Source organism: Schistocerca gregaria, chromosome 2 (genome assembly GCF_023897955.1).
Source record: "Schistocerca gregaria isolate iqSchGreg1 chromosome 2, iqSchGreg1.2, whole genome shotgun sequence".
In the NCBI taxonomy this organism is placed as follows: domain Eukaryota; kingdom Metazoa; phylum Arthropoda; class Insecta; order Orthoptera; family Acrididae; genus Schistocerca; species Schistocerca gregaria.
The window spans coordinates 538,095,427-538,111,798 of record NC_064921.1 but is presented as its reverse complement, the minus strand read 5'-3'; the positions used below and the strand labels follow the sequence as shown (position 1 = coordinate 538,111,798).

The following is a 16,372-nucleotide window of genomic DNA, read 5'->3' as shown; positions in this document are numbered from 1 at the left end:
AGAACAATACTGTATATCATTAACATGTATCAAGAAAAGAAGGGGGTTCCCGAGACAGAACCTTGAGGCACTTCATATTTGATGTCTGTAATTTTAGACCCACTGTTTGTTTTAAGCAAGACAAATTGTTTTCTATTGCTCATATATGATTTTATTAGCTCATAGCCAGTTCCTCTGATACCCAGGTTCCACAGCTTGTCAAGTAATATGGCGATGTTGACACAATCAAAAGCATTTTCTAGATCAAGGAACACTCCAGTTACATACTCCTTGTTCTCTATGGCCATTATTATTTTGTCTATTAATTGCGCTGCTACTGATGTTGACTTGTTTTTCATAAAGCCATTCTGATTTTCAAATATTAAATTGTGTTGGCTCAGGAATGTCATTAGTCTAGTATAAATAACTTTCTCAACTACCTTAGAAAATGCAGGTAAGATTGAGATGGGGCAGTAAGTTTTCAATTTTAGATTTATCACCTTTCTTGTGAATCAGGGTTACTTGTGCTGTCTTTAGACTATCTGGGAAACAACCTGATGCAATTACATCATTTACTGCTGTGGCCATGGCATCAGATATGTTGTCTATGCATCTTTTCAGTGTACAGGTAGACAGTCCATCATAGCCTGCTGTTTTTGTATTTTTTAATGACATTACTATATTTTTGACTTCCTTGTTATTGGTTGACGCCAAGTATATGCTTTGTTTGATTGGAATGCCCCTATATCTATGCTGAAGATTCTTAAAATCGTCATTGACAGATTTTCCAACAGAAGAAAAGTACTAATTAAAAACATTTGCAATCTGACATTGACATTTTATGATATGCCCTTATGGTTTATAGTAAAATCACTTGTTGATCTGTCCTTACAATCCCTAAAGCTATTTATTACTTTCCAAACAGCTAAACCTGTGTTAGTAGAGTTTCTTAACATTGTGACTACATGTTTACTTTTAGTTTCTAGCAGAAGATCTTTATAGTAATCCTGATAGTTCTTAAATTCTACCTTTAGTCTATTATTATTGTTATTACTTATCATTGCATATTGGAAAAGTCTAAGTTTCTCTCTTGCTGTTTTTACTTCATGATTTATCCAAATATTTTTTTGTATCTTTTTGCAGTCATTTACTGTAAAGGTCATTTCTGGACATGAGACATTGAAGCAATAATAAAAATCTGCTGAAAATTCACTGAAAGTAATGCTGTTTTTTTTTTTTTTTTTTTTTTTTTTTTTTTTTTTTTTTTTTTTTTACCCCATTGTAAGCTATGTAGCAAACTGTTGAAATCTTTAAAATTGTCATCATTGGTCATTCTTTTTGTCACATATTGTTCCTCTTTTCTATTGACACGAAGATTTTCAGCTTCTATCAACACCTGTACAGCGTGGTGGTCAGAAATGGCAAGCTTCAGAACTGATGCACTGCATGTAAAGTGGGACATGTTAGTTATAATGTTGTCAATGCATGATTTTACACTATTGACCTCTCTAGTGGGCTCATTTATCAGAAATGTTAAGTTAAATTGAACTAGTATTAGCATTAGTTTTTTAGATACAGAGTCATTGGACAGCAAGTCAATGTTTATATCTCCAGCTAGTATTATGTTAACCCAGCCATTTTTATTGCAGTGTTTACTGTAAATGTCAACAAGCAGGTCATTAAGAACATCAAAGAAACTATCTAGGCTACCAGATGGAGCCAGCTGTGTATCACCCATGACTAGGTAAGACTTTAAGCAAAGCATAGATTTTATTGCTAATTTATATTAACAAATATGTTAATGAAACATCACAGTAACAAAATAAAAGGACAAAATTAATAACAGAACAACAGAACTTAAAAGTTAATATTTATGCAAATAATAATGAGGCAGACCAATATACAAAATTAATATGGGCATGCTCATTAAAATAAAATCCACAAATTCAGTAAAATGACTTGCAGAACAGGTATCCTTTCAAATTGCTCAAGACATGAGCAAGGCTTTTAAAAATGGATGGTAGAATGAAGTAATTTACTCCTCTTTGCGCAAGGATGAAGTTAGATGGATAGGTCAGGGGTGCACTACCAAAGGAAGTAGATACTTTGGTATCAGAGTGCTTTTAGAGTGCACATGGGGGTTCTGTAGACTAGACAATAGTTTGAGGTCCTCTGATGAATGCACGCTAGTCAATATGCAGGGAGCAAAAACAGACTGCATGCAGAGTAAAGACACTTCCAATGTCAAATTGTAACAGTAAATTGTTGAACTATTCATAACAAAGTTCCTGAATTTACTGCGTTTCCGGAAAGTTGTGCACTCAAATTATTCCGAGGACTGAGAGCTGACTGAAAACCAAAGTAGAAAGCTATAAAATATTTAGCAAGTAATGGAACTTATATCAAAAGGATGGATTAAATGTCATAGATGGGGGAGTTGACAGAAATAGAGTGTCTACTGAAGTCCAAACTGAGTCTGTCTACGAAGCCGTCTGGATGCAAGTAACAGGCTTGGGTGAACTCAAGTCAGTTATTGGATGCTTTTATCAGCCAACCAATTACATTGTGACAGTTTTAGAATCATTCAAGTAAAGTCTACATTCAGTAGCCCAAAAATACCAAAAGCAGGCAATAATACTTGGAGGCGACTTCAACCTACTGAGTATAGCATGTGGCATCTATGGATTACTTGCAGGTGGTATGGGCATATTGTCTTGTGAAGTAATTTTGAACATGCTTTTTGAAAACATGTCTTCGAGCAGCTTGTTTGATAGTCCACATCCAATGAAATATTTTAGACCAAATAACTACAAACTGGCATGACTACCAAAGGCATTCAGTACAGAAACCTGGATTAGTGACCATGATATCATCACAGCTATAAAAGTTACTGAAGTTAATAAATCCATTAAGAAGACTAGAGGAGTATTTTTTCTAGAAAGAGCAGATAAGCACTTATTAGATTCCCAAATTAAAAATGAATGGGTATCATTTAGTTCCAGTAAGATGAATATAGAGGAATTATGGGCAAAGTTTAAACTGACTGTAGATCACACTCTAGAGGGGTATGTGCCAAGTAAGTCGATTAAGGATGTAAATATCCATCGTGGTTTAGTAACAAAATTGGGAAAAGTCTGAGGAAGACGCGACTGTTGCACTGTTGGTTCAAAAAAAGAATGCACAAATGCCGATAAGCAAAAGTTAGTTGAAATTTTTGAGTCTGTAAAAATATTGATGTATGAAACATACAACTGCCACCATGATACTTTAGCACAAGATCTTTACAGAACCCAAAAAAAATCCATGTCATGTCTAAAATCGCTAAGAGGGTTGAAGGCTTCTATCCAATCACTCATTGATCAGTGTACAAGACAGCAAATGGAAAGCCGAAGTTTTAAATTTTATGTTTAAGAAATCATTCATGCAGGAGGACTGTATCAACATAATGTCGTCTGACCTTCACACAGACTCCTGTATGGAGGACATAACAAAAGGCATCTGGTGTAAAGCAGCAGCTGAAAAAGTTGAAATCAAGTAAGCCACCATGTCTGGATGGAATCCCAATGTGGTTTTACAGTGTGTACTCCACAGCACTGGCCCCTTACTTAGCTTGTATTTATCACAAATCTCTTGCACAGTGTAAAGTTCCAATCAATTGGAAAATGGTGCAATTGACTCTTGTATATAAGATTGGTAAAAGAATGGGCCAGCTAAATTACAGATGAAAATCCTTAAAAATGATTTGCTGCAGAATTCTTGAAAATGTGTTGAGTTGAAATATAATAAAATTCCTTGAGACAGAAAAGCTTGTGTCCACAATGGCATGGATTTAGAAAGCAGCACCCATGTGAAACTCGCTTAACCTTTCCTCACATGTACACTACCACTCATTAATTTCAATACACCCTGGTATTTCAGATTACAACACAAATCAAATGTTATTTCTCACAAAATATAATTATATTAACTTCCACATATATAATACAATCATTATATTTTACTTTCATCAAAGTATCCTCCTCTGGATTTAATGACTGCCTCACAAACTCGAGGAATGCGGTCAATCGGTTTTTGTAGGTATTGTGAATCTATATGACTCCATCCATCCTTAACAATATTCCAGAGATGTTCCTGGCTGGATATATTAACTTCCATGATATGTCTGTCCACTTCATCCCAGACCATTTCAATGGGTTTACAATCTGGGCTTTGGGACGACCATACCATATCATTCAGTACTTTTTGTTTTTCCTTTTATGCAATGTGGTTCGTACAGTATGCTGACTGATGTTTTGGTTTATTATCCTGTTGTAAAGTGAACCCTTTCCCTATAAAGTTCAATCCACTTCATATTGCATGATACTGAAGCATGCGGTGGTACTGCTTCTGATCCATACATCCTTCTATTTTCACAATGTCACCAACTCTATCTCTGACAAAACATCCCCATAATAGAACCTCCACCGTATTTAACTATATGTAGAACACACTGCTGGGCTACCCTTTCCCCTACAAATTGGCATACAAATATTCTCCTTCTGGTTCAAAAAAATCTCAAACTTAGATTCAACTGTGAATAACACCTTCATCCACTCTCCCAATGTCCAGTTACAATGTTTTCTAGCCCATTCAAGTCTCTTCTGTTTATTTATGGGCCTTAGAAGGGATTTTCTTGCTGTGACACATCCTTTCAAGCAGGCTCCAGTCAGTCTCCTGTTTACTGTTTCAACAGATATTGTTATTGTATTCATTTCTACAAATTCTGAACAAATTTGAGGGACTGTTTTCAATCTATTTCTCTTACCGGTAATTCTGATATATTTACCAGTTGTTGTATTCATTTCTACCAATTCTGTACGAATTTGAGGGGCTGTTTTAAAACTCTCTCTCTTACTGGTAATTCTGATATATTTATCATCACTTTCAGTTGTTTTACGAGGTTGTCCTCATCGTGTTATGTCCTTATTGCTACCTGTTGTCTTCTGGTGGTGAAGGGTGTATTGCACTCCCCCTGTAGACACACTACACTGTTTCACAATTTGGCAAATAAATAAACCTACTTGGCCAAGTGCTACAATTGCAGCAATTTTTTCTATGGATATCTTCACTCATGGAGCCATACTAGTGATGTGCATGCTTCACTGTCACGAAGGAACTCATGTGCAGTAACCACATGTTATGTATGATAGCAATGCTCGCAATTCACTGTGGACATCGCAACACTACAGGGAACAACACAGGTGCACCATATGCGGCATCCGTCGGCAAATAGGTAAACAGACATATCAGATAGTTACATAACATATACACTCCTGGAAATGGAAAAAAGAACACATTGACACCGGTGTGTCAGACCCACCATACTTGCTCCGGACACTGCGAGAGGGCTGTACAAGCAATGATCACACGCACGGCACAGCGGACACACCAGGAACCGCGGTGTTGGCCGTCGAATGGCGCTAGCTGCGCAGCATTTGTGCACCGCCGCCGTCAGTGTCAGCCAGTTTGCCGTGGCATACGGAGCTCCATCGCAGTCTTTAACACTGGTAGCATGCCGCGACAGCGTGGACGTGAACCGTATGTGCAGTTGACGGACTTTGAGCGAGGTCGTATAGTGGGCATGCGGGAGGCCGGGTGGACGTACCGCCGAATTGCTCAACACTTGGGGTGTGAGGTCTGCACAGTACATCGATGTTGTTGCCAGTGGTCGGAGGAAGGTGCACGTGCCCGTCGACCTGGGACCGGACCGCAGCGACGCACGGATACACGCCAACACCGTAGGATCCTACGCAGTGCCGTAGGGGACCGCACCGCCACTTCCCAGCAAATTAGGGACACTGTTGCTCCTGGGGTATCGGCGAGGACCATTCGCAACCGTCTCCATGAAGCTGGGCTACGGTCCCGCACACCGTTAGGCCATTTTCCGCTCACGCCCCAACATCGTGCAGCCCGCCTCCAGTGGTGTCGCGACAGGCGTGAATGGAGGGACAAATGGAGACGTGTCGTCTTCAGCGATGAGAGTCGCTTCTGCCTTGGTGCCAATGATGGTCGTATGCGTGTTTGGCGCCGTGCAGGTGAGCGTCACAATCAGGACTGCATAGGACCGAGGCACACAGGGCCAACACCCGGCATCATGGTGTGGGGAGCGATCTCCTACACTGGCCGTACACCTCTGGTGATCGTCGAGGGGACACTGAATAGTGCACGGTACATCCAAACCGTCATCGAACCCATCGTTCTACCATTCCTAGACCGGCAAGGGAACTTGCTGTTCCCACAGGACAATGCACGTCCGCATGTATCCCGTGCCACCCAACGTGCTCTAGAAGGTGTAAGTCAACTACCCTGCCCAGCAAGATCTCCGGATCTGTCCCCCATTGAGCATGTTTGGGACTGGATGAAGCGTCGTCTCACGCGGTCTGCATTTCCAGCACGAACGCTGGTCCAACTGAGGCGCCAGGTGGAAATGGCATGGCAAGCCGTTCCACAGGACTACATCCAGCATCTCTACGCTCGTCTCCATGGGAGAATAGCAGCCTGCATTGCTGCGAAAGGTGGATATACACTGTACTAGTGCCGACATTGTGCATGCTCTGTTGCCTGTGTCTATGTGCCTGTGGTTCTGTCAGTGTGATCATGTGATGTATCTGACCCCAGGAATGTGTCAATAAAGTTTCCCCTTCCTGGGACAATGAATTCACGGTGTTCTTATTTCAATTTCCAGGAGTGTATGTACACAACACTGTTTGTTGGATACTATGGTATCTTGATCACAAACAAAAATCGTGACATGTGTACAACTATTGTACTATTCCTTTGCTTTCTCAACCGTATGCACGATAATATACCTTATCCTCAGAGAACTAGATATCATTTATTGGGTGTATTGAAATTCATGAGTGATAGTATAAAATTACTTTCTTCTGGGTAACATTTTTTTTCCCTGGTATCTGATTACTGCAAAAAATGTTGACATAAAACAACACCAGATGTAAATATCTGAAAGAAGCAGCTTTGACTGCATCCTTATGCGTAGGAGATGCAATTATGTGCAAGAAAAAGGTTGCTGAATTCAGTCTTTTTGGCAGATCTACAATATGGCAGGACCAATTTTTTATCAATGAGTATTGTTAAGAATTTGGAGGAGTCTACAAACTTTGCATTTTAAATGTTTTTGGTCATTTTGAAGTACGAATAGGATACATACTACATTTTTATTACATATTTTTTTAGCCTCAGGTCACACAAATGAGGCTATTTATAATACAAATAATTATACAGAATGGCTCCTTTCAAGAATAGTATGCCTTTCACGAACTGTGCAGCATACAGCGCCATCTGTTAACAGCTTTTGTAACTATTATTTCAAACTGCTGTATAAACTTCTTACAGCTTTCACAATAAACATACCGTTTACTGCATTCCTATATCGTCCTTTGTTTTTGAGATATTTAATTTTGAAATCGGGGAGCCCTTTTCTGGACACCTTGTATTTTCTGATGTTAGATTTACTGTGTCATAAATCTGAAATACAATGCCACGAAAATGTCCAACCCAAAAATGCTCTTCAGTGTTGAAAATGTAATGACATGAAACATTATGGTTTGTTGCACTTTCTTATGAAACACTGTCACAGTTTCCAGAATGAGATTTTCACTCTGCAGTGGAGAGTGCGCTGATATGAAACTTCCTGGCAGATTAAAACTGTATGCCCATGAAAGGCAAAGGTCCCGAGTTCGAGTCTCAGTTCGGCACACAGTTTTAGTCTGCCAGGAAGTTTCATTGTGACAGTTATCTGTTCTGACTAAACTCTCCTTTCTCCTGTAGTTCAGAAAAAGTTTTCTGGCTAGTTATAGTGGTGGACATCCCTTTTTACTGAATGTTTCCAAATTAATTAAGAAAACTGATCCATCAGTATCTAGCTGGAATTTCAGAGGTGTGTTTGATATGCGCATCGCCATACAAGGCAAATCATTCAGCAATATTATTGTAAGGCTGGTAGTAGGTTTGGAGAGGTTCACAATTGATTCCTGGGATGAAAGAGAGGGCAGTCTAAGCATATTCTTGCCTTGGGGTTAGCATATTGGGAGTGGTTTAAATCAGCAAGACAATAGGATACGCAGTTTTTTATGACAATGAGGTAATGGAGATGCTGGGATGCTGGTATCTAAGAGATTGCATTAAGAATGATGACCAAAGATGTTAATGCCAAAGGGGGTAAAAAAGAGGTATTTCAGACTGGAGATTAAAAGAAGGAAAGGTATGGGTGCACATATTATTATTTCAAAGGAGTACATATATGGATTATGATTACAATTTTTTTTGTCATTCAGTACATATTTTAGATGTTGCATCCATATTGGCATATCTCAACTATATTCACCATACACATGAAGCAAATCATTTCCTGCTTTGTGCTATGAAATATTAGAATTGTGAAGCACCTTGTAGTAAAACATTGTCTGTAATTTGGTAGTGGAGGGCATGATATTTCATTTCTTACTTTAGAGGTTTCTGGGATATCACAGTGCATTTCTAAAGAAGAGTGAGCAACAATTTCTTCAGTAGTGTTCAAGTATCTTAGAATATTTTCTGTTAGATTGCGTCACTTATCTGCATTCATTTTTGAAGACACAGATATACACTGTCAGATGCTGGAACCACGAGAACTGCACTGTCTACTTTCAGTATTTCAACTGATTTTCGATATATGATTTCATTCTTTCATTTTAGCCTAGTACAATACTGGTTTTATTTCTATCAAAGTGCAACATTTTGTCAATATAAATACAATAATAGAAAATACTGTTTGAAATGCAAACAGTGGAATGAACAGGCAAAATCATTCGTACTGCAGAGACCCATCTCTGTAGTCAAGGATGCTAATAAATGCTTGTCTGGTTTTAGTGAACTCAGAGATAATGAAAATGAACGCTCCAAAACTAGCTGCAATAATGTTAGGCCTGATTTGGCCGTTATCAAGTGACTTGTGAGCATAGCATGTTAAGATTACCTACACATAAATCATGGTTATTTTATGTTGACATTTGCATTAGTGCTTACATCTAGTTGAAAGTGATGACCACATTGCATCATGGCAAATTATTTCAGCCCAGTCATGCTCAGTATAATCTCTTTGTGGTTACAAAATGTAAAAAATACATTTTTTACAGATATTTTGATAGTTCAATACTTTGACAGTTCTTTTACTATGGTGCTATATGTTTAGGAAGCTACCCAGACATGATTTTACATTTTGTTGTTTTTGTATGTTTTGTTTTGCATATGACTATCCATTTTCATATATGACTATCCCTTTTCATATGTCAACAAAGTTTTCGAGATAGTATTTATGTTAGTTTTCTGAATTATGTAGTTCGAATTCTATAGCAAATTTGATGCTGGGGTGGAGGTTGTTAGGTTCAAATGGCTCTGAGCACTATGGGACTCAACTTTTGAGGTCATCAGTCCCCTAGAACTTAGAACTACTTAAACCTAACTAACCTAAGGACAACACACACATCCATGCCCGAGGCAGGATTCAAACCTGCGACCGTAGCGGTCACGCAGTTCCAGAATGTAGCGCCCAGAACCGCTCGGCCACTCTGGCAGCTGGCAGTTGTTAGGTGCCTGATGGATATTATTGAAGTCTGTCTGTTTCCAACAATCAGAATTAAAGTGTCATCCATGTACCGATAACAGTGAATGATTTTATTAAGTATTGGCCAATGTGAATTGAAAACTTTTTCTTCTAATATGTTGAGACACATATCTTGAATTATGCCAGCTACACAGTTTCCCATAGCTACTCCAACTGTTTGGGTGTAAATTTTTCCATTGAATTCAATATAATTCTGCGACAAAGAAGTTTTAAAAGATTTCCTACATTATAAAAGCTTTCGTTTTATAAAATTGAAATTTGTGGTAAGCTTCTATGGGACCAAACTGCTGAGGTCATCGGTCCCTAGACTTACACACTATCTAATCTAACTTAAACTAACTTACACTACGGACACTCTTGTTTTATAATTTCTATTGTCCCCATATTGGAATGCTCATATATAGGTTTGTAATGTCAAAAGTGACAAATTTGCCATTAGGCAGAATTTGCATGTCTTTTATCACTTTCGCTGAGTACATGAATTTTTTGTGGTATATTCCTTGTCATATGTACACAGCTCTATTAGTAGTTAGTTCAACTTTTTACATACCAATTATGTGGGTTCATAATGATAAGTGCTTTCTTTTCACATTCCACCAGTGTCACATTGCAATTTCTAATATTCTTCTTTAGTTGTTTAGCTGTTGGTTTATGTGGTAGTTCTGTGATGATATTAATTTTGAAAGAGGTCATAGCTTCATTTATGTAACCATTGTGGCTAATTATAATGGTACAATTTCCTTTGTCCTATTTTACTGCAATTGTATTGTTTGCTTTTAATCTCTGATTTACTGACATAGTAGAATAAGAAAAGTTATAGTTATATCAAAAACAAAACTATACAGACCACGGACAAAAATCTCAGAAGAAAATAAAAACAACAAAATATAACATCATCTGTGGTAAGCTGGGTATACTTTATCAACATGTAGCATCACAATAAAGAAGTCAAAATATCTGTCAAAAATGTATTTTTTATGTTTTGTAACTAAAAAATAAATTTTACTTCCTATGACTTGACAGAGAAAATTTTCAATAAATGCAATATCATTGCCACTTCCAACTATAGTCCAGTTGGTGTAAGAAGATCCCTGGCAGTTAGTAGCGCTGTTGCCAGCTTTCAACTGCTAGATGCAAATGGCTACAGGGGACACTAGTACCCTTCTACAGAGTTGTGCCAACACTGAGGCATTACCGAGGTGGTGCATATGTTAGCACACTGGACGCACATTCAGGAGTGCAAAGATTCAAAACTGTATACGGCCATTCTGATTTAGGTATTACATTATTTCCCTAAATCACTTCAAACAAATGCTGGGATTGTTCCTTTGAGAGGGCCTGGCCATCTCCTTTCCCCATCCTTCCTTAATCTGATGGGACCAATGACCTCACTGTTTGGTCCCCCCCCCCCCCCCCCCCCCCTCCAAAACAATCACCAACCAACTACTGAGGCATTGCCACAGAGATGTTTACAGAAGCGAATTACATGACTGGTGGGTATAGACACATGAAGCCATTGCGACCAACCCACTTCAACTGTCACGGATCAGCTTATGCCAGTTTGACTACCAACACAAATGTAGACATATAACAGCCACGATTATGTGTAGATAATCTTACCAATGTTATTTTCGCTGGTCACTTGATAATGGCAATTAATCCAAAACAGGCCTGTCATGTAAAATATTAAATATACTACTTTATTGCAGCTAGTTTGGGAACTATCATTTTTATTATGTCTTATAATGAGGTATACTATGCTGTGGGTTCAACAGAATGTAAGAAATCCAAGTTAGTTCAGTTGACTTTAGCACAAACAGAAAACTGCACTGCATTTACACTCTAAATGGTCTCTCCACAGTTACTGACAATACGTAGTAACACATGTAAAACATTGGAAATGCAATCTGCTAATTAGCCACACAGAAAATTAGTACCATACTGAGATGCCAATCAGTAATCGACTGGTACATAAGCATTAAGTTGAGCACTGCAACTCACATTGGATCTCATCCTCTTCTTCAGAGCACAATACATAGATGCATTTTTGTATTCAAAATGTTGTGATGGCCTCTGCATCATACACAAAAGTACACATGTTTCTTATAAAGTCCTAATGTGCTTAATGTTTAGATTCAGTTAGCACTGTGGCATCAGAGATTCTACCAAAGCAAGTAATTGAATGTATGAGGTGTTAGTTCATAGTTCCTAATTTCACAGTAGAGTGTTGATTCGTGACTGGAACAATAATGAACTGTAAAATATGACAATACCTATTGGTTTCAAGACGTTTAAATAAACCTTTCTGTGGCCATCAGTGTGTGTGTGTGTGTGTGTGTGTGTGTGTGTGTGTGTGTGTGTGTGTGCGCGCACTATTTCTTGAAAGCTAGTGTGAATGCTGCTTTCAGTTATGTGTTACTGTTTTCCATGTACTAATCTGCTGTAGATGAGTGGCTGCCTTTCCCTTATTTTACATATTGCTCCACCTAGGAATTTCCATCATTGTTATTCATAACAGCTGAAATATCAATGGTCTGTTTCTTTTACAATAATAGCCTATCAATATGGTCAAAATTTATCTTACAGTCTTTGCACTGTTGTATTCATCTCTCTCAAACATATTTGTAAAGAGATTGAGAGCAATGTAAGGGGTCTGTTGCCTTGCAAAGTGGAGGACAAGAACATTGCAGAAAAAATGCAAATAAGAGGAGGTCACAACATTAGATTTAGCAAACAACAACACTGGAGGAAGACTACTGACAAACTTGCAAAGAAAGTTGAAGAAGTAGTCATCAGATGCACTGACTAACAAATTATGGCTAACATTGGTTATTTTAAATTCTGCACTACACTATCACTGCCAATGAGAAAGAGATTCTCTTCAAGCAAACAAATTATGCTGGACTTTCTGAATGCTTTTCAAAAGTCCATGCTTCATAGAAAAATACCGATAAATTTATGAGATGTTTTTGTCAATGTATAGTTATACATGAAGGAGTGATCCATTAGTGACTGCTTTCTTCAAACTAAACCTTAAATACAGATATACACTACTATTAGTTGAATGCCCTTCTGATGAACTGTGACACAACTGCTTATTTCAACAGAATTGTTATTTTACGACACTTTATGTCAGCAATGGAAGGAAACATATGGGTATAACAGAAAAGAGGAAGTTACTGGAATTCAACTGACACTTCCTACTGTATATACTGCATTCCCTAATCTGTCATTTACAGACTATCATGTTTTTTAAGTTCTCCACAGTGAGAGGAAATACCAAATGCAGAAGGCTACCATGGATATGGTACAAAAGGCAAAATGTTATTAAAATGCTGCTTTATGTATGGGATAGCAACAAATTCATCATTACATATAATTAAACTCTTTTTATGCTTATGTTTCAGTTGGCACACTTAAGCAACAACAAAATCTTATAAATTGGTTGCATTCATTTTTAGATGTAAAAAAGAATTAGGTGACACCAGTGCAGCAACATAAAACATTAAATCTTTGCTTTCCGGAACCAAAGGGATTTTACTAAATAGAGAAGCCAGACCTACACAAAGCTTTCCTACATTAAACTTTAAATAATTCCACTCATTCTTTACTAGCACACTGTTGGGCTTCAGTTCACATTCGTGGATGCAACAGACTTTTTGATTTCTTTTGTTTCTTCGTTATCTAGGTCTTTGCATCCCAATGAAAAATCTATGGTTGCAGCATGTGATGAAGGAACAATCTCCACATATCTGTGCTCTTTCTGATAACTTACTGTGTCACTTATTTGTAATTAGAGCCAGCTATACTGAGTTTATTATTATTGACTAGTACTTTTATCCAAACTTTTCTAGTTTTAATTTCCTGTCCATTACATTCCCTGTTTTAATAGTACTAAGTAAAAGTAGTTTATTCACCAAGTTGTGGTAGGGGAAAATACATATAAGGGTTAAAGAGAAGTGCTAGCTTTGGAGCCAGTGGCCTCCTCTTCTGGCACAAAAGCTGAAGGGAAGAAAGGGGGACGAAAGAGGGATGAAGAAACATGACTGGTGAGGTTTAGGAAATGGGGAAAGTCTGGAAAAGTTGCTCACGACCCTGGGTCAGACTGGGGCAGTCCCCAACAGTCTTTCCTTCTCATGCCACCCAGTAAGTCTTCCCTGACCTGGACTTCTGAACAGCTTTTCTGAATTCTCCCCATTTCCCAAACCTGGCCAGTCCTTCTCCTTTATCCCTCTTCCTTCCCTTTCAATCCTTCTGCCAGAAGAAAGAGCCTCTAGCTTTGAAAGTGGACCATATGAATATACAGATCATTTACTATTAATACAATATTTTCTACTAACCTGAGAACTGGATGGATGGAACCAGTAGACCACAATAGCCATGATAGCAACAATTTCAAGAAGAAAAACTCTTACCAGATTAACATAAAGTGCTATTCGTGGACTCTCATAATCTTCAAGCCTGCAAGTGCAAAAAAAGAAACCAATTAATAAATTACCAAAATTATTATATATGATATGCCTGATGCAGGAAAATTATCATGTGAACAAAGTCATCCGCAGTACAGACAGTTAACTTATGAACCCAACAAAAGCAGCTATTTGCTCTTATTCTGAGAATAAATTATTCTATCTTAATTACACATATTATTTTTAATCAAATAACAGAAAGTCCAGGATGGAATAACAACAACATTATGAACAGGGTACACTGCTATTCACTATGTAGAGAAGACATTGAGTCACAGACAGGCACAATAAAATGATTGATATACATTTTAACTTTTGGTCAAAATCCTCCTCCTAAATTAGAAAGCACACATACATTCACACAAGTGCATCATCCCCCCCCCCCCCCCCCCCCCCCCCACACACACACACACATACATACGACCAATGTCTCTGGCTGCTGCTGGCCAACACATCTCTGAAATCCAAAAGCTCTGCAAGACTAACAATTCCTTGAAAGGATTACTTGGGTTAAAAAGGATATTTTAGATGATTAGTGTTCAACACTTCGTTCTGATAATATTTGTTAAACTCCTATCTGATTAATAAATGAGTCTAGTTTTCATAAAAGTGTTGTAAGTCAAATAGTTTCAAGTATGTTCAAGTATGTCCAGATATTTTCTCAACAAAGATAAAACTAGAAGGAAAGAAAAACCAATAACGATCTGCAGAGGACGATCACAACACCGCTGCAACAGCAGACTACATCACGGTGGGAACAAGGTGCAAGTGGCATGTTTTCATTTAAATAATTGCATGGCTAATAGAGAACTCTCTGTAAATTTTGGTGACAGGCTACTGCATCACAATGGTATCCAATTTATCGTATAGATGATACCTAAGTAACTTGCTGCAAACTCAAAACGAGGTATAAAGCTATGCAAGAACTATGCAGTACTTAGTAGGAACCCATCACTGCCATTCTTTGGTGCTTTATTATGACTAAATTTCTCACATATAACATTGGATGAATTCCAACTGAACCACTCATCTTGAGCACAGTAAGATTTGCACCAGCCCACTGTCTACCAGCTCTAAGCTATATCCTACTTCCTGCAATATACAAATCCACTGCAGTAACCAGAGTGTCCAGCAAGGTTCTTCAAAACTGAAAATTATGAAGAATTATGTATATCAATGACATAGAAAGGAATGCCCCCTGTATGAACAGCTATGAACGTGATCACCACTAATTTCAACACAATAAATGAGTCGCAGCAATCTGAGAAATTCTGTACATAACTTCTCCAGCCAACTTTGAACTGCAACATAAGACATGGTCAACCTTTAAGTGGATCAGGACCAACAACAACAGGTGCGGCGATGTGTTTTGTAATTGGAATATAGTATCTTCCCCACTGTGTGATTGCGGTACTGAACGATGGACAATCTGTTGCATGCAGCCTGAGAGTGTACAGGGGACATCCATAGAATTTTCTGACAGTGGCAATGAGTGCAAAAATTGTAACAACAGCTTGGATATCCAACAGTGAATTTTGTGATATTTTTGTTACTATTATCAACTGCTAATTACTGTATATTATGTTTTAAGCTTTACAATATGTTTTAACATCTTACATCTTTACATTGTTGTAATGCTAATGTATGTGATATCTTCTGTAAAGTTTGCCATCATCAGGTCCTCCATCTGTTTTTGTGTTGGTAGATTTTCTATTACCAAAGCAATCAACATCTCGTCTTTGTTTCCTTTCCTTTCCAGTCCATTTCGTTCCATTCTGGATTTCTTTAACTTGGTCTGGTCATCTCTTTTTAGAAGTCCAACTGGTCTTTGTCATTGCACCTTCCTTGCCAAATACTGGTGGGGAATACAATTTGGTTACACCTGCTTCAAATAATGAAACCACTTCAGTCTCACTGCCCTCAGTTCTTTCTCCATGGTCATCAAAAGAAACATTTCAGATGTTCTCACAGTATATGAATGCATGGTGTCTGTTGTTTCATATAATTTGATAGGCCTAGCTGAGCAAACCATCTACCATCTTCAGTGTGGATGCACAAATATGTCCGACCTCCTGTGGGAATCTCAGAGAAAATGGGCAGGTACTGTGGATTGGTGGCGCTTCATGGGAGTGTGGATCGGCTGTGAGGCACACTGAGATGGTCCATGCAGTTGTGCTAATTCTGTGTCCTGGATAGTGCAATGGTTACTGCATCTGCCTAGTAAGCAGGAGATCCTGAGTTCGAATCCTGATCCGGTACACAT

At 38.2% G+C, this 16,372-nt stretch overlaps 1 protein-coding gene across 5 annotated transcripts in view; it reads right to left on the bottom strand.

Moving 5' to 3' along the window:
* Positions 1-16,372, bottom strand: part of LOC126330961 (transmembrane channel-like protein 5) — a 246,360-nt gene that overhangs the window by 69,197 nt on the left and 160,791 nt on the right. For all 5 annotated transcript variants that reach the window (XM_049996433.1, XM_049996434.1, XM_049996436.1 and 2 more), the window contains exon 11: positions 13,981-14,101. In XM_049996433.1, coding sequence (XP_049852390.1) covers positions 13,981-14,101 — 121 coding nt within the window. The remainder of the gene's footprint in view (positions 1-13,980; positions 14,102-16,372) is intronic.